Here is a 27791-nt window from a genome sequence, read left to right as displayed (position 1 = left end):
TCCAGCCCAAGACCAAAGTTAATCCCCTTTTCTCTTTTGTAAGAGGGAAGCTGAGGCACTCGGATGGGGAGGATCAAAGGCTTGACATGCACTTGGCCCACCTGCACATCCATGGAGGTAGATATGCAGCAGGCATCGTGGGGCTGGTGATGGGGCAAAGGTGTCCAGACTGGAGGAAAGCTTTCCCAGCTCACAAAAAGACATTCAAGAGGGGAAAACCAAACAAGAGCCACACAAAAGCACATCCCCCTTGGTGGGAAGGAGCCAGTGAAGTTTTACAGACCCTCTGTCAGGGGCAGCTCTGATCTGATGTGCTGACTTGACACACAAACCTTATTGGTAGTGTTCATGGTTGATCATAATTTAAGCCAAAAATAGATGGCAAGGAAAGAACAATTAAAACATTTGGAAGTGACAAGAATAAACTTCTCACATTTAAAATCATGGGTGGTTAGACTCTTCTAAACAACAAAAAAACAGTTAGCTGCTGTCTGGCAGTGACAGTGTGAATGCTTAAGGACATCTGCTTGCCACTTTAGTGGTAATGCAGTGAAATTTTGGTGATAAAATTAGAAAGGAGGCTGTGCCCAGAGCAGCACGGCCTGGCACAGGCTTCTGTTCCCATTGAGGTGTCACCTGCAGTTGTACGTGGTCACTACAAATCACATGAGTTATTCACCTCCTCTAGGACCAGCCATTTCCTCCAGTTTCTCATTATCTGAAACTCTCCTGAACTTTTCATATTAAGGTATTTTCCTGTTAGTTTTGTAATTTCATTACTTATTCAATTCATGCAATATTTGTGCTACAATTATTTCAATTCATTTATTAGTTGAATGATTAGGAAAGCCAAAACTTTGCAGTTCCACAAAGGCTTTGTTTGGCAGCAAAAGCTGTTTTCTAACATCTTCCTGCTCTTTGCTTGTTTTCCCCTCTCCCCCACAGATCTCAGGGCTGCTCAAAACCAGATGTTTCATATACCTATGTTCTCTCCCCTCATCAAAATCACCCAAGAAAATAACCCTAACCCCTGCTGTATTTAGCTCTCAAGTCTGTCCATGCGCAGTGCTGAACCATCACCCCTCCATGGTGGAAAACTCCAGCAGCAAAAGGCAAAGACCAAAATAAAAGACAAACCCTCAGTCTCTGAAGATTTTTAAGGGGGAAGAGTAGACCCTAAACAGGTCTCCAACCCCAGAATCCCCCTAATAGCCTTAAAACCAGCTGACAGGCAGACTAGGGCAGGGATGGAAGGTGCTGCTGCTGCCCCCTGGGAGGGCAAGGAGAGCATAGAGCCTCTTTTAATTTGTGATGTGTTTTAATTGAGAGACACTCCATCAGTGTAAATTAATTAATGCCATCCATCCTTCCTCTCACCAGTAGAAGTACCTCTTGCCCAGTTAGCCATTGTGGGCTTGCTTTAATAAAAAGTAATTTCCTACTGAGCTGTTTCACCAATTTGACCCCATAGCTGCTGAAGGGGAGGATCTCACTATTGGGGACATGGGGACAGAGGGGAATAAGGTGGAGTTTGTCACCCACAAGGGTGATAAGTGATGCTGTGCAGAGCTGGATGAAAGGATTAAAAAGAGGAAAAATGAAAAGATAAAAAGGACTCACCCTTGAGACAAATCAACAGCAGGAGCCTGGCTTTTATTTTGTTAGCAGGCTGGAAAGCACTAGGGAAAAGCTGGAAAACATTAGGGAGAAGTTCTTCCACTGCATTTAAGCAGCAAGTGGGTCCCCAGGCATTCCTTTTGCCCCACAGGGAAGTGGAGCCCCAGCCTACACTCGTGGCAGGCCCAGATCTTCCTGATTAACTTAGCTGCATTTTCAATTTCAGCCCCAGCAGGGGAAGGAAAATTATGTAAATACAATTTATAAAGACACTTCACGTGTCCTCAGTGTCATGCAAATGAAGCCACAGTGACAGGGCTCCCATTAAGGCTGTGCAGGGGAAAAGAACAAATAATGATTCTTTAAAACCAGACCCCAAAAATAAGTAGGAATAAGGTAAAAGGCAAAGTGGATGAGGAAAGCTGCAGCCAGTGATTCCTCCAACAAATAGAATATCATGATTCACTCTGGGATTTCAAAGGAGATGACTTCATGAGGTTTTCCTTCCTACCAGGAATATTTCTTGTTCCTTCTCATGCAGGGGACCTCAAGGTGAGATTTCATCCCAGGATCGTTTGGAGTGAATGTCTGCCTGTCCAAAGCAGTGAGAGTTGAAGAGCTGCTCAGTCTTGCCATCCCTGCTCTTACAAGGGCAGCTTTCCTCTCCTGAGGACATGTTTGGGTGAGAAAAGTGAGACAGTGAGATGACGACTGCAGATGGGCGCTTGGTGCCTGTATCCTCACTTTTATGCCATGGAGATACAGGGAGCAACCTCCAACAGCCCCATCCTCAAGGCAGGAGCTGCCTGGTGAGAATTCTAAGTACTGGTGATCCCATCAGATTGCAATCTGCTGCTCCTCTTTGAAGACATCACAAAATGAGCCTCTGGTTGTCCATCTGCACTTGAATTAAACCTCATTGTTCTGAATTCTGCAAAGTTTTTCACTCCTGAGTTGCAGCCTCTGGAATACCAGTAATGTATTCTCTCCTTTCCCTCTCCACATGATTGCAGCATAATCTCCTACTCACTTGATTTATTTAAGCAGGCCTTCAGATGCTCCAGTAATGGGAGTCATTTAGGTCCCTCTGCAGATATGTATTTATTTATTGCTGTTCATTTAAACTGCAGAGCCAGTTGGCAGGAGAGACACAAGACTGGGGTCACAAGGATGTTAAATTATTCGCTGTCAAAAATAGCTGGTTGAGAAAGTTAAATTAAGCAAGGTCACTCAAGGTCACAGTCAATCACCAGAGGGAGGAGATGGCCATTAATTAGCTCTTTTATTTATGGGGGTCATCTTGACCAAAGGACCAGCAGCTGTAACAAAAAGGCAAACTGTAGCATCTCCTCGTAATTTTGGCAGAAGCAGCTCTTGTATGAGAAGCCCAGTTGCTGCCCTTGACCATATTGGAGAAGTTGAGGCTCTTGAAAGGCAATGTTGTGATGTTCAGCAAGACCCTGTGGAGCCCCACAAAGCATGGGTGGGGGACTTTCCCCTTTCAAAGCCTGTCTCAGGGCTGAGCTCAGCAATGCTCCTTCCACAAAAAACCTTTGCCAGAGGCTGGGGAGGTGCTTAGCAGAGGGGAGGTCTCAGAGGGCACCTGAGATACTTGGGGATATCTTTGGTCACTCATGCAGACAGGCCCTTGCCCGAGATTTGGCCGCCTGTCTTGGCAGACAGTTCATAAGCTGCATATCCATTCTGCTAATACTTGTACTTCATTTCCCATTCAAACTTCATCAGCATCTTCTTGCTATTACGGGAACTCATAATGCCCTTTTCCTCCTAGTTTAAGACTGCCTAGGGTCAGGCCTCTCCTCCTTTTCCATTCTCCTCTACCATGCCCTGCTAGGAACATGATTTTAGTGGTGGACTGGCAATGCTGGGTTAATGGCTGGGCTCAATGACCTGAGAGCACTTGTTCAACTTAGATAAGTCTATGACCAGTTTAAGTAGGAAATTCAGTTCATAAACTAGGTAGGAATAACCTGGGGTCATGGCAGCCAGAAGATCCTCACTTTGTAACTTGTTGCACAACCATGCCCAGGAGAGCAGCACAAACATGACAGCCAAGTATTTAATGGCAGTAATGACATCTCTACCCTAAGATCCATATTGTAATAATGAAAAGACCCCTATTTTCCCAGTTTCTGCATGCAGTGCAAGGTGGAAACCATAAGGCCTGATGAAACCCACCATCTGCCCCACTGATTACATCGGCCGCGGTTTGGGGTGCGCACACACTTGATCTGCACCATGGCTGGCTGGCAAACAGATCATGCTAATTGAGAACTCTGCTGGGAAATCCATACCATTAATTAATTGTCTTTATCAGCACTCACTTCTGCACAGTCACAAATCAAGCAGCTCTCTGATGGGCTGTAAAGCAATGTGAAAGGCAGACAGCAAGAAGCTCCTTAATTAGAGGAATGAAATCATGGCATCGGGGTTGTAGTGGAGGAGAGGGTTGATGCTGCACCTGAGATCAGGGTGGGAGGTGTAACCCTGAGAGATGCTGAGACTGGCCTTTCCCTGAAAATCTAGTGAGTAAATCAGCAGAGGAAAGGTTATCTGGGATTGTATCTAAAGAAGGTAACTCGGTAACACAAACCAAGCTTTGGCAGCACCTGGCTGCTTAAGCATTTCATCTTCTCTATCCTGAATCCTCCTTGAATTCTTCTCCTTAGAGGTGACACCAGGTGACACAAACATGGGAAATGGGGTTGAGGTCCCCAGTCCCATGGCCATGTGAGCAGCCTTTTGCTTAGCACTGCATGATCAGAAGAAAGCTGGACTTACTCTGACACCTTTCCTACTCTTCATTGCTCTGGTCTCCCACGTGAGTGCTTCACAGAACCACAGGTTTGTTTCGGTTGGAAGGGACCTTGAAGATCACCTAATAACAGCCCCTCTTCCATGGACAGGAACATCTTTTGCTAGACCAGGTTGCTCTAAGCCCTATCCAACCTGCCCTTGAACACACCCTGGGATGAGTAGGACCTCTGTTACAGAGACAAGCTGAGAGAGTTAGTGTTGTTCAGCCTGGAAAGGGGAGGCTTCAGGGAGACCTTAGAGCAGCTTCCAGTGCCTAAAGGAGCTACAAGAGAGCTGCAGAGGGATTTTAAACAAGGACATGGAGTGATAGGATAAGGTAGAATGTCTTCAGAGTGACAGGGAAGGTTTAGATTAGATATCAGCAAGAAATTAGTTCCTGTGAGGAGGTTGAGGCACTGGCACAGGTCACCCAGAGAAGCTATGGCTGCTCCATCCCTGGAAGTGTTCAAGGCCAGGCTGGATGAGGGCCTGGAACAACCTGGTCTAGTGAAAAGTGTTCTGTCCATGGCAGGGATTTGGAACTAAATGGCTGTTTAGTTCCCTGCCAGCACAAATTCTACAATTCCTGGCCACAAACCCTCCAGGACTTTGGTCATCATTCAGCCATGACCACCCTCATGGAAGGGGCCAGGGCTCAGCTGTTTTGGCAGGAGTGCACCTCTGCCTGAGAGCAGACAGTGTTATAGAAGTTCAGTCAATTACCTTGATTTTTACACAGGATTTTCCACAGCGAGAAGCAAGACTGTTTGGAAAACAAGCAGGTTGCCTGCAATCCTACATTCCCTAGAATAGAGAGGAATGAAAGGAGAAAATGGCACTGCTGTCCTCTCAACTGCTCTTTGTTTATGACAGGTCAGAAGCCACCCTAAAAAATGCTGACTCCAAACAGTCCTGACAAGCATTTTCCAGGCAATTTGCCTGCCCTTCCTATTCTTCACCAAAAAAAAAAAAAAAAAAAAAAATTTTTTTTTCCCTTCTGCCACCATCTCTTCCTTCACCTCCCTGCAGAGAGACATGGAAACTCCTCATTCCAGCAGCTCCTCAGCTGGCAAGGCAGAGCTGCATATCAAGGCTCTTCCACAAAACTCATCTTACAGATAAGTAGCTTGTTTTGATATAAGATCAAATAAGATCTTGGCTTGACAAGCCTAAGTCATCCCTGGAATCACTTGAATTGCTTTGGATTTACACTGGTGTAACAGAGATTCCGTTTTGCTTGATAAAAGCTTCCCTCTCCTAGCAGACATGCTCTCTGTGCAAAAGCAGTGGCTTGTTCCTGAAGGACTCGCAGAAAGGCAGAATTTGCTTTTCCTAAGGAAATTCTGGAAAACCCTGCTGTGTTTTGAGTTTCCCCTTCTTTCCCAGCTGCCTAGCAATATTGCCCATTTATAAGGTGTAGATACATCAAAGCGCTGCCTGGTTCCTGTGGCAGAAGACTTTGTCCTTCCAGGCAGTGATCCTCAGCTGTTACTTTTGGACTGCCCTCCTTGGCTTTTGGAGTGGCCATACCTGGGAGGAGGAGTAGGCAAATGCTGGATCTCATGGGAACACCTTGACCAAGTCCTTGCTACCACTAATGCAGAGCAAAGCTGCCAAAAGACAAATGTGACTCAGATGATTCCCTGCAAGACAAGACAGTAAGATGAGTAGCCAATGGATCTGAAAGGACAAATTTCCCCAAGAATTTATTAATTTTGTGCAATATATTTCTTACTGAGCTACCTCCAACATACTCCAGAACCCATGGACTGGACACTCACATCCATTGCACTTCAAGGAAATGGATGTTTTGGAGTGGCTGAGGATACTTTGTCATGGTGGCCATGTGTTCCAACAGTCCCTTTTTTCCCCTGCACCAGGAACCATACCCTCCTGGTTTCATCACTGTCATCCACGGAAACTTGACACTTGTGAGTTTCCCCGCCACTTCCAAGGCAGATATTTTCATTCCACAACCTTCTTCTCTTCAGCAAGGAACATCTGTAGGACATGTCCTGGGGGCTTGTAGGGTACTTCCTTCTATGTATTGTTTATCAGCCTGACCTTGACCTAACATCAGTGTGCAGCCAACTCTAGTACTTATGCTGACTCCTGCAGTTGGTGAGGAAACCAACTCCAAAATCTGCTCCCAGGTGTCTGTGATTACAGAGCTCAGGTGAAATTGCTTGGGTATTAATTGGAGAGGTCACCTCCACACCTCAGCTTCATCGGGGCTGAGCTTCAAACACAAGGCAAGCATAAAACCATCAGTGCAGTTAAGATTTATTTGCTGCAGTACAGACAGGCTAGAAAAGTAGGCTGTGGGGGAAAAACAATAGTGATGTAATTCTTCGTGAAAACCCCAGGAGCAAGGCACTTCTTAACATCCTCATCTAAGCTCTGAACTGTAACTGAGATGCTGTGCTTGGGAGTTCACAAGAGCCTTGACGTGGGTACTCAACATTTGCTGAGAAATCATCCTCACTTCTTGCAGTGTCTGATTGACTTCTGCCATGTCCTCCCCTCCAAGCTTTATGTTTCAGGGGAAAAATACTGTACTGTAGCCAAAAAGACTATGTAGAAGAAGAAGTTCCCAAATGTACTTTTTTCAGAGATCTTTGACACCAATAGTCTTTCATTGCTGCCAGCCTGAGAAATGAACTCAAGCATAATTTTAAAAGCTCCGGATATGCTTTTTAAAAATGCACTGGGGAAAGCAGCAATTATCCAGCACAGCTGATGAGACTGGTGCTTACCAGCAGACAGTCCCCTCACACACCCGTAATCTGGATGCTAATTAAACCAATGACATCTTATATATCTCCATTTCCCTCTTATACAAAGTTTTAGAGAATGGGCATGTTTCAGTCTTGAGGAGAATATGACAATAATATTTGCCCAGAGAAGCTGTGGCTGCCCCATTCCTGGAAGTGTTCAAGGCCAGGTTGGATGGGGCTCTGAGCAACCTGCTCTAGTGGGAGATGTCCCTGCCCATGGCATCAGGGTTGCAACTAGATGATCCTGAAGGTGCCTTACACTCATTCCATGATTCTAATTTTAGATGCTCTGTATCACCAGTGCAGCCTCAGGCATTGCAGACATGGTGACAAGGCCCCCTAAGTTTTCAGAGAGTTCCCAGAAATGCTTCTCCACAACCTTGAAAACTATGATGTGTCCAAGGCCTGCCTAAACTTCAGCAAACCCTGATGATTTAGCTATGGGGTTATTTTTCAAACCTTATTTACTTGGCCCTCCAAATAGCTTTCTCCCAGTTTTTTTGCACAACACAACTGCATTAGTCAAGTAAATGAATAACAATACTGTTTCTGAGGAGACCACAGAGCTCTTAGCTGTGGTGCTGCCAAGAAGCAGTTGCCTCATTAAATCTGTGTCATATCTACTTTCACTAACACAAGGAGGCATTTATTGGCTGCTGGGTAGTGGTCAGGAGCTGGGAATTTAGGATTTTTTTGTGTTTTGGATTCTCAGTGTTTTTTTTTTTTTAAAGGAGTTGGTGTTGCACAGTCTGTCAGATGCAATGGCAAAGAAATCATGGCAAAGAACCCTCTGATCCTGCGAAAAAATAAATATCAATCCATCTTCTGGAGAAAATTATGTCCTGCTCACAGTTAGCATTTTCCTTGCAATGTGGAAGAAGCAGAGTTACTCCAGTTGTCTCCTGACTCTGCATCTGTACGGCTCGTGCTGCAATTACTGATCTCATTAACAAAGCGCTGCCAGACCTGGCTGGGATTTGGAGAGGAGATCTAGGGAAATGATGGGTATTGCAAGAGGAGGCAGGGCTGATTCACAGCTTGGCTATCTTCCCTCTTAATCAGCAGAAAAATAATTAATATGCACATCTCTGTATTTTAAAAGGGAAAAAGAGAGAAAAAGCAGACCCAGCAATAGTCATATAGCACAGAAAGACCAATCACCTTGTATGAGGCTGGGAAATCTTACTGCCCAAGTATATAAATCCATCTCAAAGCACCCAGATTACTTCATCTTTGCATATGGTGTTTTAATGGCTAATGATACACACAGCAAGTAGAATGTCTTTTCATTGTTAATGTCTTTTCATTGTTAGATGTCTTTGCCAAAAAGGAGGCAATAAAGCCAAAAAGAGACAAAGGAAAAATGTTTCTAAAGTTTCTAATTCAACTCTGAAGACTGGAAAAATATTCTAAAAAAACCAACAAAACAACCAGTTTAGTGACATCAATAATTTAGAGAAAAAAAGAAAGATGAAATTCTCCTTCACATTCAGCTTCTTACAAGGTAAAAAGCCCAAAGGAGGGACAAGGTTTGTATCTAATTGAGCTATTGGGGAATACTTTCCAAGTCTAGCTTTGGAGTGAGCAGGCAGCGGATGCTGTAGGATCCCTGTCACCAGAGGGTTCACAGAGGCTGAGCTGTGCTAGGGCATGGCAGCTGTAGGGATGGAGCATGGTGTCAGCCCTCTCTGGCTCATCTCATTCCCCCAAGGGGAAACAGGGTAAGTCCCAGGCACAAACACCCCAGTGCTTTTGGTACAGTTGCCACTGCCACAGTGTGGCTGTGTGCCAGTTTTGATCTGGAGGTGAGTTAACCAGTGAGACACTTCAGCCAGGGACACAGGGCTTGTCCTTTCCTCTGGGCACCTTAATTGAAGAGACATTGCTCCAGTCACACCCACAGATTAATGCTGTCAGCCTGAGGTCTCTGTCAGCAGAGGTCCCACAGCCTCATATCTGGATGAGTGCAAGTGGTTGCAAGAATCAGTCACTTCTCATCAGCTAAGCCAAGGGAAAAAAAAAAGTCCTTTTAATGCAAGAGCAGTAGAATTTTAATCTTCATATTGACATGAACCATACCTTCACAGCTCACACAGATATATATTCTTTTCCAGGACCCATGTATGAGACTTAAAACTGCTGTCACACCTTAATGAATAAAATAAGACTCCTTCTGCCCTCTCTAATTTGCTGACTTCCAACTTCAAGCTTCACGATCTTGAAGCTTCAAGCTGCCATCTCTGATATTATCAGACAGTATATATATACAATGAAACTACGGCTCTCTAAGAAGAGACAGCCAAGCTGGGCATGGATTCAGGCAGAATAACACCAGGGTTTCCTTTGAAATCAGAGGTTGTAAAGAGATGTTCTTTACCTCCGGCCTTCCAACATGATGATATTTCCACTCCAGATATAAATCACCACCCTTGCTGGAGGTAATTGCCTCCAGTACTGTGTTTAGCACTGTTGAACCTAATTAAGGCAAGAATGGCCAGGGGTTTATTTTGATTTAGGGTTCTGCCCTTAATATGTTTAAACATTGATTTCCCCTAAAGCCTGATCGTCATAAGTTTGACCTGGGGTTGTTGCTGTCATGGTTGTACAAACTGGACAAGGGGTTGCTGATGTGCCCTGTGATGCTTACTGGAGAGGTAGGGATCTGCTGGGATGTAACACAGCTCATGGCATGGGAAAAAGGCTTTTTACTCCACCCTGAGCATGAACACCACATGATGTGAGCATATGGACAAAGCCACTTAGTATCAGATGTCCTGGGTGTTACTGAAGAGCCACAGTCACTCTGGAGGGATGTGCATGAGTGCCTCGGTTGCAAAGCAAATTGATAGTGAACTGTCAAATCCAGGGGGATGTGGCAGAAAGATTTTCAGCAGAAACAAGTCCACAGCATTAATCAGCCCTCCTGCTTTAATTAATGTCAGCAGCAAGAAAACAGCTGGAGTTTGTTTGCTTTTCAGATAACCTGTATAAAAATATCCCTTCTGTAGCAGTTCTGTTTTCATGCTGTGGCTTGCACATTCATTGTTGTTTTTCATTTTGTAACTAGCACTTAATCTTGCTTTCATTTCAGCTGAGGTGGGATGTTAAAAATGAGATGATTAAAAAAAAAATCCCAAACAAATAGAAGAAAAAAACCTCAAAACAAATGAACCCTCAGAGGACTCTAAATTAACAAAACCCTGTTAAGCAATAAAACCCTGTGAAGCAATGACTCAGAAGTGCCTGGACAGGTTTGCCTGGCTGCAGAGGGATCTGGTTGTTCTGTTCATCGCTTCTCCTACCTGAGAAGTTGGATTTGTCCCCAGGCTTCTACAATACTGCAATATTTTAACAAATGTACTCCGTTCTCCTGTTCGGCACTGAGTCAACACACCAGCTATGAGGAAAAAGCAGTGCTGAGGTTAGACATCCACATAAATCACTGCAGCTCTGATACTCGACCAGCCTATAAATATTAGGGGTTTGACATCAGCAGAGTAACTTGCTTAATTCCATTTCTGTGGGATCATGTGAGCTGCTGTTGATTAGCATTCACCTACCTGATCTCCAGGATGAGAGATGATCAGCACCTTCGATGTCCCAGGGTGTTGCTGGATGCTGTGCCATGGGCACAAGGTCCACAGGACCTGCACACACTCCAGCTGGTCCCTGTGTTCGCTCTACACGTGTGTCAGGGCCACTAATTACTGCTAATTTCATTAAGTTGGTGTGTGCCTCTTGCATGCATTATAAAGTCAGTCTGAGTGAAGGTGATTAATGAGGTTGGATGTTTTTAGTATCTATTTGTATTGCTGTAGCAGCTGGAAAGTGTCATGCACTGAGAGCCTTGGGTGTTGCATGTGAGCCAGGTGAGATATCCAGCTTGGGGGTGACTCACCTTGGAAAGGAGTTTAGGAGCCAGGATGCTAAATTAACTATAGTGATTGCAAAATAGGTCTAAAGTAAATCCACAAAGTTTCTGCTTGTAGGTTGGCATGTTTTATCCATTGCACAGAGTGCTTCACACAACATTAGTTCTGTCTTGGCAAATACAGAGTTTTATGGTGTCCCTCACATACAAAAGGTGAATGAGGACATCCCAGCTCTGTTCCTGCTGAGGGTGCAAGGGACCTCTTCTTGAGTTCATCACATTATCTCCTCTTGGGTGACCAAGTTTGAATCCAGACATTTGTCCTTGTCCTTCTTCTGTTGATCCTCTCCCATGCCAGCACAACCATGGTCCATGTCTCCATAGGGACTCATGAGAGAATACCTCAAAAGTGAGCCACAGAAGAGACAGAGCCACCATGGCTTCATTAGTGACTCCATTGTCTTGTCCATCTCCATGAACCTAGGAACAAATATCCAGGCTGGATAGTCAGCTCCTCTGCTAACTGGCAGCAACTCTCTCCATACAGCACCATGAACAGCCAAATCTATGATTAGAGCCACTGGGATTTAAGTGGTACAAGTACAGACCTTCACTTTTAGCCTTTGAACAGGCTGAATAAAAAAACCAAACAACAAACCAAAACAACAACAAACAAAAAACAAAACCAAAAAAAAAACAAAAAACAAGGGGGGAGTTGAAATGGGGGGAAAGAGAGAAATTAATAAAGCTGCAGGTAAATTGGCAGTCTTGAAAGGGAGCTCATCAAGCTCAAAATTCAATTTTCTGTTTGGAATGAGGGCTTTGAGAGAACCACAATGTTTTTATCCCCAGGGAAATTTCAAAGTATTACTCAGCTCTAGACCAGCCACAAGCTCAATATGCAAAGCTGGATTTCACCCAGCCTCAAAGTCCTGGCAACGCTTGTCTGCAGAGTCTGGATGTGCCTCTGTATGCAGCACCACTGAGGGGAGATGGCACAGCTTGCCCCTGCCATTTATACCACTGGCTCTGAGGTTTGCTGCCCTGTGTCTTGGCTCCTGAATAGTTAACTCCAGGTTGTCCCTGCAGACATACTATTCGAGAGAGATAAGCAGGAGAAAATGGGGTCTCTGAGCACCTGGGAGAGCAGCCAGAAGTGGGGAAAACACCTTATGATCATTACCAGACTCTGGCTGCAGGGGTGTGATGACACTGACTGGGTTAGTGCCTGGTTGTCCACATTCCTGCTTGGAAATGTTCTGCCCTGCAGTGATTATCCTCCTCTCTCACTGAAAGGAATAGGAAAAGGCTGAAGCAAAGGGTGTGCAAATTGCACGCTCTGGGCTGCCTGCATGTTCACCTGACTCCTGCCTTTTCCTCTCCCACCCTGCAGTCCCTTCGAACTGGTGTGTGCTGGGTAAGGCCTTTGAAGGGAAGATGGTCCTGCAGTGTTTACAGCCAACACTACACCCCCAAGCAAGGCCCAGTGCTCAAAGGGCCCCAGCACAAGGCAGAAAGACTGGGGACCTCTACTGCCATGGAGGCTCTTGGCTGAAGGCAGGCAGCTTCCCCATCCATGCAGGACACATAAATCCAGCGGTGTTCTGCTTGCACACCACTGGCCAAGATGTACAACCACCCATCTACTGAACAGCATCCAGATGAACCAACAAGCCCTGTACAACACAGACGCCAAGAACCACCTGGGAAATGTTGTATTTAAAACAAAATTCTTTAATAGTTTGTACTATAAAGACAAATTAGTGCTTGACTGCAGCATGAATAACAAATGAAACGTATTAAGTATTTCAAAGCTACTGTGCTTTGGAAAACAAGATATGCTGATACATATAAGCCTAATGTTGGTTACCAGCTGGTTTGGTAGGAAGAATCAGTTTGGTGTATCAAAATTTTCAATAAACATTTGTCAGTGTAGCTGTGTTCTACAAGTCAACTGCTACTCATCTGTCACAGTGTTATTATCTATCTGCAACAATGTACTGAATTTCAGGAAGAGAAACCCACAAGTTAGAACTCAGTGTCAATGTTAGAAAGTTTGGTCAGGTAATGAACAGGAGATTTCATGTCCACTCCAGGTGGACAGATGGTGTTTGATCAGACTATAATATTATCTGTGCATTACGCTGAGATCAACAATCAACATGAAACAGTCAACATCAATTTGGAAAATCAAGAGAAAAACTAGTTTCTGTTCAGTCTAAGGAGTAACTACTGCTTATGCTGCTTGAAACCCTCTCTTCCAAAATCCAGGGAACAGTAGGATACACAAACAAAGTTCTTCCACACCTTTAATGTGGAAGACATTTTGGTATATCACTTGCTATGAGCCATTTTAGTCAGCACTGTCTTTGGAGAAACATATATATGTTCCAGAGCTTTGGGGACAGAAGAAGGAATCTAAGATTGTGCTTATAGCTATTCCTGTGGACAAATAAACAAAAGACCCTTTATGTTTGCATTTTTAAAAATCTTAACAATCTGCTCTTATCAATGTGTGTGATACATGTGCAAAAAAAAAAACAAAATTGCAGGCACTGTTTTAGGGTCTCCCATTAACTCTGAACTTGGTTCTTCTTAAATCTACAACTACATACTTATTCAAACCTAAAAATTTTCAAGAAGTAAAATGGGAGAGTTCTGCAGTAAAGTAAGAGGTTCAGGCATTAAACCTGCCTCTCAAACTGTACATACAAATCCCCCTGTCCCCAGTCCTGTTTAGAGCATCTGGCTGTGAACTCCAATAAGGGGGCTCCATATAAAGTGCTTGCTGCTGTGCCCTCACACTGCCTGTCACTGAACTACAAAACCCGAAATAAACACCTCCTGTACGGTTAAATCCCTCATCCAGCATTCAAAGCCTGGAAAGATGCAATGGCATCAGGAAGGTGGGTAGCCAGGCTCAAGTTTGAGTCAGAGGCAGACATGTATTGGATAACTAACAGGAAAGCCTCTAAAAATAGTGCTGGGATTCCCGCAGAAGGAGGATTTTTAAAAAATATTGACCCTCACCTACCAAAGAATTTCAGAAGAAAACATAGCCCCAGCTCTCAGAAAAGCCTTGTAACAATGAGATCAGGCACTTGGCAGTGGTAGGCAGTTGTGTGTGAGAAACTGAATAAAGAAACCCAAACCCAATTTTAATAGTTACATAGAATGTTCTCTGTCTTTAGGTTACAGACTCTCAAACAAAGCTGGCAAAAGACATTCCAGATACGTCAGAAATGCATTCATTCATGTATAAAACATTTCAAAACATATGTCATGTTCCATCCTCATAAAACAGCCTCTAAGTAATCTACAATGAACTGAATGTAACAGAAACTACATCATTTCTGTGGTGAAGAGAGCAGTAGTCAACATGGAAAGTTAAATGTATAAATAGGAAAACATTCAAGTATCTAAAGTGCAGATACCAGGAGGGTGGTTGACATAATACTATGGGGTTCTGTGCTTAATCTTTTGTTATTTTCTTTTCATGTAAGATTTCATAATCTCCTTCTGGCTTTGCTCTGCTCATGTATAATAAAGACACCATCATTTATCTGTCTTCATGGTAAAGTCTCACAGTCAAACAGCACTTTGCAGTTAAAAAGTGCAGATGGGGTTTTAAGTAAACTGAAAGTTTTACCTGAATATGTTAATCTAAATTACAGGGCACACAATCCCCCAAAATGGATGTGTGTTCCTGAATTTTGATGTCTACTAAAGAAAACAGCATTGCTGCTCTGTTACAGCTCCTCTGTACTGAATTGTTTCACCACCTGCTATTAAAATGCTGTAATATATCCACAGAGAGAAACAGGTTTTAAAAAACAGTATTACTGAAATTCTTGAATGCAGATTAAACAAGGTGATAGTGACTGTGAGAAACACTGGTAGTATTAGAAGGATTTTCTGTTGCTGAGATTCACATGGAAGTGTTTAATGAAAAAGACATTGAGCTGCTTGAAATGAGGTGTTAGAAGCAAACCATGATGGTGAAAAGAATCAACTGCATTTCAAATCATACAATTCAGCTTTAGCCAAGCAAGACAGCACAGAACACAATTAAAAGAGAATTAAAACTAATTATAGAGCAATATTTTCTACTATATCCCTCCCAAAAGATTTCACTACACTTGTCTGAATTGAAGTCCTCCTACTCGAATCTCTCTCTAAAGCAGCCAGACTTGCACAAAGAAGAGGGCAGATGAGCAGAAGCTGTAAGTGACAGACACCAAACAAGTGAGAATGTTTACAGGCAGTGAACAGAGTCAGCCACAAATCAATACAACACTGTTCCCACCCCCAGGGGATGCATGGTCTAAGTCAGGCTGCTCTGATGTGCACACATTCAGGCAAATGTAATTAAGGGCACAGGTATGGTACAATACATGACAGAGGTAGACCGGCAAGTGGTAACACTGCATATTCCAGCTCTGACTGGGGGGAGTTTCTAAACACTCATGGGCAGCACAGCAGCCCTGTGCTAACAGAAAAGCTTTAAGATGAAGTTTAGAGATAACTAATACTGCTAGCCAACAGCATGGATGGATGCTGAAACACAGATGAGATTCCTCCTTACTGGAGTATGCATATCTTGAGCTGTATCTAAGAAATCTAAAGTCCCAGAATAAGGTATGGGTTTGATCTGTACAGTGAGAGTAATTTTGAAGTTTTTCCTCTTATTTCCAAGAAAGAATTTTTCAGCTCATGGACTGCAGAGCTACTTACTGCTCATCTGTGTCAAATTGATGGTTGTATGGTGGCAGATTTCCTGGTTCTTCATAGATGTTAAGGAATAGAAGATTTCATTGTTATCAAGTATGTCCAACACATCCTGTAGAATTCATATCAAATGACAGCGACTTCCAGAATTCTCTTTAAAGAGAATTCCAGAAATCTCTTTAAAGTAGCTGCTGTCTGAATCCTACTCAAAAAACAGGATCACACATGAGTTGCTAAGATGTAGTGCAGGAAAAGTTTGTGATATACTGCTCTAAGGTCTGTAGAAAAAAAAAATTGACATTGTCATACAAGCAATATAAATAAAAAGCAATTAACAGACATTTAACACATTACAGGAGTAAGAATGTATGTCTTTCCAGGCACTAGAAAAGGCAGTCTGAATTTCAGTGACATACAGTTAAAACTGGCTTGTCATTTTCAATATCACTCACAAGATCAGTAAGGCAGTCAAACCAAAGCACCCATGATTTTAGATTATTTATGCTAAGAAGGATACACAGGTGAATTACATTCCTCAGGGTCTAATATAGCCTGTTGAAAGAAAGGCTGCTGCCAGGGTGGTATAAGTGTGCATGTTTTTGCTCATTTGGAATGTCAGAAGAAGCCAATTTGCATTTTTTTTAAAGAAAAAAATCAACAACAAACAATACATAAATGAAAAACTAACAGCACTATAAAATTAAAATATAAGCTTTTCCATTTTTTTAAAATCCTGACAAATCCAACAAGATCTGAACCCCCCGCATCATAGACTTCCTAGTTGCAAATGTGTAGAAGATTCAACAAATTTCTTTAAAATATGCCATTGTAGAGATGCCTGATCAATAAGAAAGTGGCTTTTCAAGACACTCTGGTTCTTGCAATTAATTAACTAAACAGAGCCCCCAAATCCTTCAGTAACAAAACTAAGGCCACTAAAAGAAAGTTTCTTTCCATTTCCATAAAAATAGTATCATACCTAGCAGATGTCACAAGTGACTGTTGATATGTCTTGCTGCTGCACTGCTTCTCTTATGAGACTCCTTCCCTAACTTATGAACACATGTAAACATACTAAATAAGAAAATGGGATACAGTGTGCAGAAAAATGCTTGAGAAAGCCTGGAGGTGAACAGGCAGGCACTTATTTTTCAAGCTACATTTTTGAAAGACTTCTCAAATCTCTTTACAAAAAATATGTCTTCTGGATAATTAAAGACACCTGATCCATAACAGCTTTTTCCTACCTCTGTGCTAGTTATGCTAACTCCCTTCAGTCTGAAGAGCACTGAAATTTCCCAGCACAGATGCTGACCTTGTCTATGGAACTGGAGCCTCCTGATACCAAAGCTGTTCTAATATTACCCTTTAGGTGTCTTTATAGGGGTGTACAGGTTGAAATGCACTGCTATCAGCACATGCTTAAACCTCATTGAACTCACGCAAGGTTAAGTATCTTTTTCCAATGCAGTTTGGGGTTATTTGATCTCAAGGGTCCAAGGTTGTCACATAACAGAAGCCAAATTTTTATATGGAGGTTCACATCAGTTACTGATGGATGTGAAAGATGCAGAGAAACTGCAAACAGTGAAAAGGGAGGAGACCATTTTAGGCAGCACTGATTGTTCAATAGTCAGGACTCTGAGACCTGGGAGACAGCTTTACAGCTACATTACCATGCTTTGCTGCTGTGAGCATGTTGTAAATCAGTACAAAATGGGATTCTGGATCAGTCTGAGCGTTTCCCTTTTTTTTCTTCATGGCAACAAGGATAAATCCCTCAGAGCATCAAAAGCAGACAAAAATTGCATAGAATGGCAGCAAGTAGGCACAGAGACTCTGTTGCCCCAAAATCAAAAGCATCAAAACCACAGCCTACATATGAGGTATATTTTGAAAAACTGTGTTGGTTTAATATTTTCTTTAAATTTACTTATTAACTTTCATCAGTTGGGTAGATAAAAATTGCAGAAAACAGGGTTTGTCTCCCTCATTAATCCCCTAAGTCTGGTTTTAAAAGGTGATCAGCTTTCTCACAGACCAAGCAGGTGATAGATTAAAAGCAAGCAAAGCACTGCCCCTTGTATCTGGGCATATCCTCAGCCTCAGTCTTGTTCTTTACTCCTCCTTCAAAGTTTCTGAATAAGATGCTTCTGAAAGTCACACCAATATTTAAGACTTGTAAAGTAAGAGAAAGATTAATTCAAAGCTGAACTAGAGCACATCTAAGGTGTTTGTCAATCTGTAGTATGAATGGGAAATGGAGAGTTAAAGAAAGGGATAGAATAGTTAGGTATGTAAATAACAATTACAAAAAATTTAAAAAGAGTGTTTCTTATGATTCTACAGTCACTCCACAGTTTTGCGATAAATCACTGGTCAAAAAAATTAGGAACTGAGCTCCCAGACACAAATAGGAACACCTATAAAGCTTCACCATTTCAGTGTCTTCTGCTGGTCACACTTTGGAACATCCTCCATGATGAACCTCTCAGTTGGACTAAAGAGAAAATGGACGCTTGGTACTAAATGAGCTAAATGGCACAGGTATCCCAACCATTTTGCTTAAAATATAAATTGCAAAGGAGGCTGTGGAAAAGCAAGGTAGAATAAAGGCCTAAATCAACCATTACATACTTCATTAATTGTATAAAAGTGCAAGGTTAAAGTAGTTTGGGTTAAGCATTCAGTTCACTATAGGCCACACAGATGCTTAGCTTGGCCATCAATGGCCTAGTTTTGTCATTCAGTTACTAATATTAGTTTAGACCACAGAAAGAACAAAAACTGAATGAAAAAACGTATGCAATCCACTTCAAAAATGGTTAGTTTTTTGTGACCAGCACGAAATATTACCTCAATATCATCAGCTATACAATATATACATAAAATCCTTGTGTCTTAATCTTTGTTTTAACAACTTAAAATAAAGCTGTACTAAGTGCTATTTCCCTAGTGTGCCAGCTCTTTGCTCTGTTCCGGCCGACTGGCCTCGTAGCACAGAGAAGTCCTTTAATAGCAATGGTACTTGGATTGATCCATAATTTTGACACTTCAGCCAGAGTAACTGTTGAAATGCTTAATTCAGCCAGGCCAGGTGATCGCGTGTGGCTGCCCAGGGCTCTGTCAAAGGTTCTTGGGTGGCTCCACAAGAAGAACAGGCCATATTCCAAAAACAAACTGCCAAAAGAAAAATAGGAATAGGGGAAAGATTCCTTGGAATATTATGTTTCTTGGAACAGAAACCAAACACTATTAAACCTAATCTAATGATAGGATGAAAGGGGAAGCACTTTAAAATGAAAGAGAGTAAATTCAGATTGGATATTAAGAAGAAATTCTTTACTTTGAGGGTGTTGGAACACTGGCACAGGTTGCCTAGAGAAGTTGTGGATGTCCCACCCCTGGAAATATTTAAGGCCAGGTTAGAGTAACCTGGGGGCTCTGAGTAGCCTAATTTAGTGGAAAGTGTCCTTCCCATGGCAGGGGGGTTGAAACTAGATAATCATTGAGGTCCCTTCCACCCCAAACCATTCGGTGATTCTAAGAAAATTTCAACTGCATTCCTTGGGATGTAAGCAGAAGTCACAGACAGTACCCTAACAGGCATAATTACTGAGCCCCACCAACAGTTCAAAGCACAAGATATCCAAATATACATTAATAAATACAAAATACTGCTTTCTTACCTTCACCTTTGGCCTGTGTTTCAGGAAAAGTGTCCTTGTATATAAACTAAGGAGAAGGAAAAAGTATGCTTAAAATTTCAATTATAAGACAGCATATAAAATAAGGATGTCCTGATCCCAGTTCTATATTCCAACTATAGAAGAATTGTTTCTGTGATTACAAAGCTACCCATTCTGCCTAGATTTAGTCAATATAGGAGACGTTAACTTCCAGTAAATCCCCCTGTAGTAGACTAATCAACAAAATAAGTTACCCTATCAGTGTACCACAAAATATAGCAGATGTTAAAGGGGGGCAAAAGCAGCATAGCTTGATTCTATATCTTATTTTTGTTCTTACACGCTTTCTCCTCTCAGTAGATCTTTTCCTGTGAACAACCTCACACTTTTTTAAGTAGTAATGCCACTTTGTGGCATGTTGGAAAACCTTGCCTATGCTTGCTTCCTGCAAGGAATTTTCTTTAAAAAAATTACCCCAAGCTCTTTAGGGTAGCAGACAACCTGTAAACCAAAACGGAGCAACTGTTTTCCATATACCCATGTTTCTATGTATATCTACATTTACATATGTGTTAGTAAATATGTTTGCATATATATACGCATAAATGTAACGATGAGCTATCAGATCATCTAATGGAAATGTACTTATTTTCCTTGCATTTTTCCTTTATTAGGTATTTTAACATCTGACAAGAAAGGTGAATACCATGTTAGATGTAGAAAAAGTAATATATAAGCAAGTTCTTGACTGCATAGGATATAAACATAAGACAGACATTCTCTTTGTTATGGGTTAAGTGGTAAAATATGAATTCATTAGATGATGAACAAACTGCAGAAATTCTTCAGATTTCAGCTTGTATTCTATTCTTGCGTCTGGTTCCACTAGATGGTGGTACAGAGCAAAAATAAGACAAAAATCTGCTGGCTCCAGACTTGCTAATTTACATTCTTGTTTAAGTCTCTTCCTCAAACTAATACCCGGCCCTTTTGGGAACAGCTCCTCTGCAACTACTTTAGCCATCACCTTTCTGCACTACAGCAGGATGCCTGCTGGTTTTCAGGAGCGACAGTGCCTATCAAAAGATTTGTTAAGCTCCTAAATTTAAACATGTTTAAGTACTTCAGGATTGCTGCTCAGGAACAGGCAAGTATTAATGGCTTACATTCTGAAATTAATATACTCTCAAATAGTTTTGGTTTAACTGCCACGGGGTTCCCATTTCTGAATTAAATTTTCTTGAAGAACCATGACTATTTAAAGACTAATGATTACATTTTGAAAAATATAGATTAGTTTTAGAGAGTTTTTACATCAGTTACAAAGAAGAAAGAAAACCACACACCAGTTTAGTAAGTCATTTTCCTGCTCTTCTGGATGGTACAACATTCTGAAGTACATCTGAACCTGAGAAAACTCATAAGATCTCTGTGAACATCCAGTTTAGAAAACATTTCCTACCTGAGCAGGATATGAAGGTAAGAACCCAGGCCTGTGAGAATATGCCACCATGCATGAAACTGTGTTACAGCTCCCACCACGGGAGGCATCTTCTCTCGTAATGCTCTGAAAGAAAGAAATATCATGCAATGGAATATTTTTTCCCAGCTAAGCAATCTCAAATCACAATGCTGGATTATCAGATCACATATTATTGTTTCCATATCTCAGGCATGTGCTGGACAGGTGAGGCTTCATGAAGTCAGGCTTTCAGCAGGTGAGGAGTAGCAGTTATAGTTTATACTGCCAGTACAAAGAAATATCAGCAAACTGACTTTCTTATACATTTAAAGAAAACAGATATTTCTTCATATGATGAGTGACCAATTACTTCTGGACTCAAATTTCAGGGAATATATTTATGGCATCCCACAGTCCCAAATGAATTCTACCATTCTCCTCCCCAAAACCCTGCAAACTACTGTCGATAGGATGAAATGTTGAGTTTAAGGTCCAAGAGAGAAAATGAGATTTATCAGACATCATCACTTTAAATCTGGCAATCACACCACCTATTCTGCAGGTCCATGGAAGCTCAACTTGCCTTTCTCTGTTGGACTCTAAAACAGGGACAAAATGGGTGTTTAGTGAGGAAGCAATTAAAGTAGAGGGTCTGAAATACTCCACGAACATGCTTTGCATTTTGTAGTTATGGGGTATGAGCAACTTGGGAAGGGGCTAAGTGATGGAGATAAAGAAATGAAGAAAAGGAGCTACATTGCTCTTATTTCTCCTGCTCACTAGGCTTCTGCAGATAATGCCTATTTTTGTTGATGGTGGAGAAACTGTTTTCATCTGCTGGTCTTTTTTTTTTCACTTTAATTTCACTTGTCAAAGTAAAAAATGGGAAACAACCATTGCATGTGTTAAGGAAGAAAAATCTGCAGCTCCTGTAATAAGTCCTTACTGCTTGGTATTACAGTGCTTGGTCCAAAGCTGTTCAGTCACAAATATTAGCACAAAGCTCCAACTGAGTCAGCCCAGCAATGACACAGTGTAACGTGCAGCCTGGCAGCCCAGCACAACCTTTGAGCCTTTGGATGGTAGGAAATTTCAAAGCTCAAATTCAAATTGTGTAGTTCCAATAAGAGAAACTGAGTGCTACACTTTTTGTTATTTTGTTTCTTTTTTTTTTTTTTTTAATAAGCTGTAGATTTACTGAAATATAGAACAAAAAACCCTGAAACAAAACCCAGTTTTGAACTTTAAAACTAAACAGAACAGGTAGGTGGATGATTCACAAGTTCGACATTCAGAGAATAAAGAATTTCAATCTATTCAAATGTATTTTCTCCAAAGGTTCAAATTATAATACCTCCTGGATAAATCCAAGGCTCTGCAGATGTCTGATTAAAGCTAGTAAACAAGCATATTTTTTTTCTAGCACCATAACCACACAAGCATTACAGGAAAGACACTAACATTTTTTCCCCTTATGAAATGAGGATGGAAAAAAGTGCCTCAGCAGCTGGTGTCATTTTTGGGTCTAGAAAACAGTTCAAAAGCCCCATGGACCCACAGCAGCTCAGCAGGTTTGGTGAATTGAGGGTTGTGATCTCACCAGTGATGTGAAGCAGCTGCAAAAATCAACCCTGATGCCAATATTTGCAAAGTAACTGTAAACCCAGGCCACTTGTGCTGCCAAATAATTACTCTATCCCATCTGTATCAAGTGCTCCCAGGGATGAAGATCATGTATTATATTAATTTTAAAAAAGTTTCACAAATACTCTGTTGGAATTAACTTTCAATTGGCTTAACCTAGCACAGGGATTGAAGAGCCAGAAGAGATGGAAAACTTCAGACTTCTTCATAGCACACTGTTATTTGGCTCTGACAAACCAGCCTACTAGGACAATTCTGTACAACACAGACTCCATGGCATAACAGTGATTCAAATTGTCAAAAATGTATTTTTCTTGATGCTGGAATTAACCTTTCCATCTCCTCCAGCTTGCTGAACAACACATGAATTGCAACTAAGTGCTGTTTATTGGTAACATGGATATTGAAATAGGTAATTCTTTAACAGTAGTAGCAATAGTTCTGCATGTCTTCTTTAACATGCAGAACTACCATTTTTTATTTTCGTAGGAAATGGAAGAGCAGGGAAAAAAACCCCAACCAAACGAGCAGGATAAAAACACATTCAGATGAAATCAAGTGTAGCTTTAGTCAGCCACAGGTCCTCAAAATTACATAACATTACTTCTCTCAATTTAATTTGAAGTTAAAAGAGAAATAACAAAACAAATCTATAAATGGTTAAAAGAAATTTAAAAACCCCTGTTGAGTGCTGACTCTAGTCATGAGCAATCTGCATAAAATCTCATGGATGTTTTGTAGGCAGCATACCATACATACAATGAGATGGACTTGAATATGCACCTCAGAAATAATCCAGTCTTTATACTTAAAGGCTATTAAGAGCTATCCAGACAAGTGAAAAAACTCACCTCAACTTATCACAGAAAATGTTGTCCACATTCCAGAGAAAAAATCCCATTAAAAATACAGTTAAAGATGTATAGCCTAGACCTCTAAGCCATGGGTATACCCTATGGAGGGAAATAATGGAAAGTTTAGTTCAGAATGCTTTAAAATACAGAAATATACTACTATATACTACACTGAATATGTGTAAATACAGAAATGCTGTTATATGTAAATAAAATTCTTTATTAATTTGGTTTTTCCCTCAAAAGAAACAAATACCAACTTCAAATTTCATCTGTTTAAATATTGTATTTTACTCCTCTCTCCTGATCTCATATTCCCTAAGACTGTTCTTTTACTTCTATAACTATAATTGTTTTCCTAAATACTGCACTCTCTGAGTGAAACCAAAAAGTGGGAAAACTAAAGTTGGCTAAAAGGTACTAATTCTTCAGTCTCGTGTATGTTCTTTTATTAAAAAAAAAAAAAAAAAAAAAAAGAAAGAGAAAGAAAAAAGAAAAAAAAAAAAAGCCCTGTTACCAAGTAAGACTCTCTTTCCCAAAAGAAGAGGGTCTTTGCCAAGAGATATCTCTATATTAGGGAATTTGTATAAATATGGTCTTTCAAAATTACTCTTTTGTAAATGTAGACCACCATGACCAACAACTAACCAAATGAATGGTATTAAACCCCAGTACTTTTATGTTCATCTTTGAGTTGAATGGTACTGGGAATAGAAAAATGTCAATTTAATTTTGGCAGAAAAAAAATATTCTTTAAGATATGGAAAACACACTGAATAATCAGATGCAAGAAAGTGCATCATTAATAAATTTACTGTCCCTAGCTACATTCAGGTTGGACCATGAAATTGTAAACTTCCTACATGGAAGGCTCCTTTCCTACCAATAAGACAAGTCTAAGAGCAAAACCGAATCCAACCCTGAAAGGTTACCATGAAATACAGTTCAAGTTATTTTTAAACATTATTAACGCACAGTTGAGATTCTGGGTTAAAACACATTCTTGAGCTGCCTTTTCCTCCACTGTGTGTGTTACAGCACATTTCAGAGCTGTGAACACTGGGAACCAAAATGTGCAAAACACAACAAGTAGCCTGCCCTGTGGAAGAAGCTCTAAGCAGATACAAGTTGTACATATTCACAAATTGACTGTCAATATAAACTAGCAAAATTATTATTTGTTTAGTCTAATAAATGTGTGGAGCACCATGCAGTACATGGCAAAGACTACATTGTAATATTACCCCCTCAGTGCTCCAGAGACATAAGCAAGATCATGACATGACAGAGCACTAAATGGTATATTAAACATGCTGGTAATTAGGTAATTATAGCTGGAATTATTGAGGAATAAACAGTGGTGTTTTGTGAAGGAATCAACTGGCATCACCTATTAAAAGGGAACATGCTTTGTGAACAGAGAACAACATTTGCCCAGTTGTAATCTTGGGAGGAAACATAACTAAGAAAGAGATGAAAAGTATTGGGGAAAGAGGCAGGAAGAGGAACAACTGGTGAGGATAGGATGAGGTAGTAGCCTGGAAGGAATAACATGCTGTTCTTTGGAATTTTCACTCTAATCTCAGAGTGACTTCAAGGTTCACACTAAGAAATGTGAGTGATAGGAAGTGAAGTAACAAAAAACAAGCAGAAATCAGGGTCAGTATATAAGCTGGAAAAGGCTTGGCCAAGTGATGGAAATATTCACTGCTGATGGATATACAGGAGTATGTTCTAGCCATGCAGAGAAAACAAACCCAAAATTGTGCTTGGGGACAAATTTTAGAGAAAAGAAAGGGTACCTTCTTCAGGTTGGCAGAGGTTCTCTAGCAGAACTAATTTAAAATTAGTAGTAGTTTAGTTAAAATTTAGAAGTAGTTTAAACGTACTTCTCTTCCCATCCCAACTTTCTACCCAGTTTGCATAGTAACACCAACAGGGGAAAGAAGTCTTTGTAGGGCTCTGATGCAATGAAGTGATCAAGCTAATTAAGAATATACACTCCAAGCCTCTTAAAACTGAAGTGAAAAAGTAGGTGGGACTTCAGAGACAGACTTTGCTGGAGCAAAATAATCAATGATACTTTGGGAGGGAAGGTGGTGATGTTATTGATAAAGACAGAAGACTATGAAATGCTTCAGAAATAATGAAAATGCATAACTGTGTGGAATTTGCAGAAGTAGAAAAATAGCAGGCCCAAGAGTCTGTCTACATAGACAAAAAGAAATTTAATCTAAAAGACTAGAACTGTCTTAAATCCTTGACTAAGAACAAAACTAAAATGACTTCAATTTGATTCAGTTTAGTTCCCTTTGGAGGTGAATTAACATAGTGTCACTTATGATCTCTAGGCGAGGATTAAAATTTCCAGTCCATAGGTTTAAAAAGTGCCTTTAAATTGACGATTGTTTCTGAAGCTGCAACACACTATCAGTTTTAAGTTCTTGCTTAATAAAAAAGTCTGTGAACATTTGCACTTGGTCTGTGGGAATTCCTTGGGGAAAGCCAAACCACGTGAACTGAAATGGCAATTGGAAGGTGATTCAATGAATGTACTCGATCCTTGTGGGTCTCTTCCAACTCAGAATATTCTATAATACTTCAAATAATTCTATAGGATTCTATAATTCAATAATTCAAATAATTCAAGGATTCTATAATACTTCAAATTCACATTTTGTTAAATTCTTCCTGGTGTTCCTGAACAGACACATGTGGAACTTGAATCAAAGTTTGACAAAAAGCACATTTAAAATGATGACAGAAGAAAGAAATAAGTTCTTTTCAGAAGCAATCCCCAAAGGCATGAGAACTCCAAATATTCACAGGAGATAGACAGAAGTGGGCAACCAACTGAGCCTCTGAGAGCTAAAGGTATGTGTTTACTCCAATACTGATTAAATTCCATTTTCCTCCCTTTTACCTACCAAGTCTGTGCTCTAATGATTGTAATGCTTCTCAATGTCTCCTACTAGAGCTTTTAATACCTTTTGTTTGTTACAGTTTTAATTTCCATTTCCATAGCATTATGCCTAACTTTATCCATCAAATCTGTAAGAAAAACTATCATATGTTATTATTTTTTGAATACTTGAGCAGGGAAGAGGAAAGGAAATTACTAAGTGATGATTCCACTCTGCAGTCTTACTCTTAGCACTCTCCCAGTATTATCATTAGAGTTTCGACACTAGCAACAGATTTCACACTACCCAGCAACATGAAGACAAACTCCATTTCTGTTTAAATCCCAGTCTAACAGCTGAAGCCACCAGCAGAACACCTGACAGTAAACACTGATCATAAATGTAGAAATCTCAGTTTAGTTTAATGTTATCCCAGTGGCTTCAAAAAAGTACAAGGTGATGAGCTAATCCCTTTCAACCCAGGGGAGCCCAGGGCTAACATTATGTAGCTAGTTAAAGAAATTCTCCCATTGCCAATTTCTTATGCTAGGCAGACCAAAAAAAAACCCCAAAACTGCAAATGTTATGTTGTAACTTACAATGCTGAATTAAATGGTTACTTACCATAATACTATATAAACAGATCTTAGAACTATGATGGAAACTAGTGTTCCATACATGATCTGAAAATAAAAAAAGAGATAAAATTCAGCAGTTGGGTTCAAGTGATCATATAAAATACTACAGGAGTAAAAATCTTTTGTAACTTCTGTTTGTTTTTTTTTATTTTATTTTTATGTCTCAGGAAAATAGCATTCCTTCTAACTTCATCTCCAGAAAGCCTTCTGTTAAAGCTTTGAATAAAACTATGATTATAAAGCATGTCCTTTATACAATTACAGGAAACATCAGTTGTGTAAAACCAATGTTCTACTGTTCTGAATCAGAAAGCAAACACTAGATGGCACTCAGAAAGCATCCTGAAATAAAAAACAGTAACTAACCCCAATTATCTCTTCTCTCTGTGCATTTTAGCCCAGGATTGTACAAGCATCAGCTAAAGCTGTTTTTGAAAGCTATGGTTCTTTCATTGATACTTGATTAATATGTTTTCTTGAAAGCAAATACCAGAACAGACTATGCGCTATTCCCACATTGAGCATCACTATTGGGAAAAACTTTCCAGGAAGCATTTCAAACAACTATTACAAATTATTTGGATTCAATCTAATTATATAGTGGGAAGGCTGCACAGTCTGAAAAGATCCAAGAGCAAAATCTGACTCACTGTAGGCTTGATGAATTTGAATGCAATCACCTGACTTATAAAAAGTCAAAGTAATAATTTATTTTTTGCCTTCTAAAAGGCAAAAGAGTGATCTTTTAAAGAGTGATCTTTAAATCACTCTCTTTTTTTTAATTCACAAAC

At 40.6% G+C, this 27791-nt stretch overlaps 1 protein-coding gene across 2 annotated transcripts in view; it reads right to left on the bottom strand.

The window, feature by feature from the left end:
* Window positions 1-12795: 12795 nt before the first annotated feature.
* ACER3 (alkaline ceramidase 3) overlaps window positions 12796-27791 on the bottom strand; it is a 56304-nt gene continuing 41308 nt past the window's right edge. The window contains exons 7-12 of one of the 2 annotated variants that reach the window (XR_008429357.1): window positions 26987-27045; window positions 23457-23558; window positions 20962-21066; window positions 19500-19545; window positions 15817-18990; window positions 12796-15303 (exon numbers count right to left, since the gene is read on the bottom strand). Coding sequence is in view for 1 of the 2 variants with exons in the window: in XM_053935391.1 (XP_053791366.1) it covers window positions 18937-18990; window positions 19500-19545; window positions 20962-21066; window positions 23457-23558; window positions 26987-27045 (366 nt within the window). In the remaining variant the exon portion in view is untranslated. Of the gene's footprint in view, window positions 18991-19499; window positions 19546-20961; window positions 21067-23456; window positions 23559-26986; window positions 27046-27791 lie in introns of both variants that reach the window. The other variant, XM_053935391.1, reaches the window with a different exon arrangement.

The sequence above is a fragment of the Vidua chalybeata genome, chromosome 2 (genome assembly GCF_026979565.1).
Source record: "Vidua chalybeata isolate OUT-0048 chromosome 2, bVidCha1 merged haplotype, whole genome shotgun sequence".
In the NCBI taxonomy this organism is placed as follows: Eukaryota; Metazoa; Chordata; class Aves; order Passeriformes; family Viduidae; genus Vidua; species Vidua chalybeata.
This window is presented reverse-complemented; position numbering and strand designations above follow the sequence as displayed.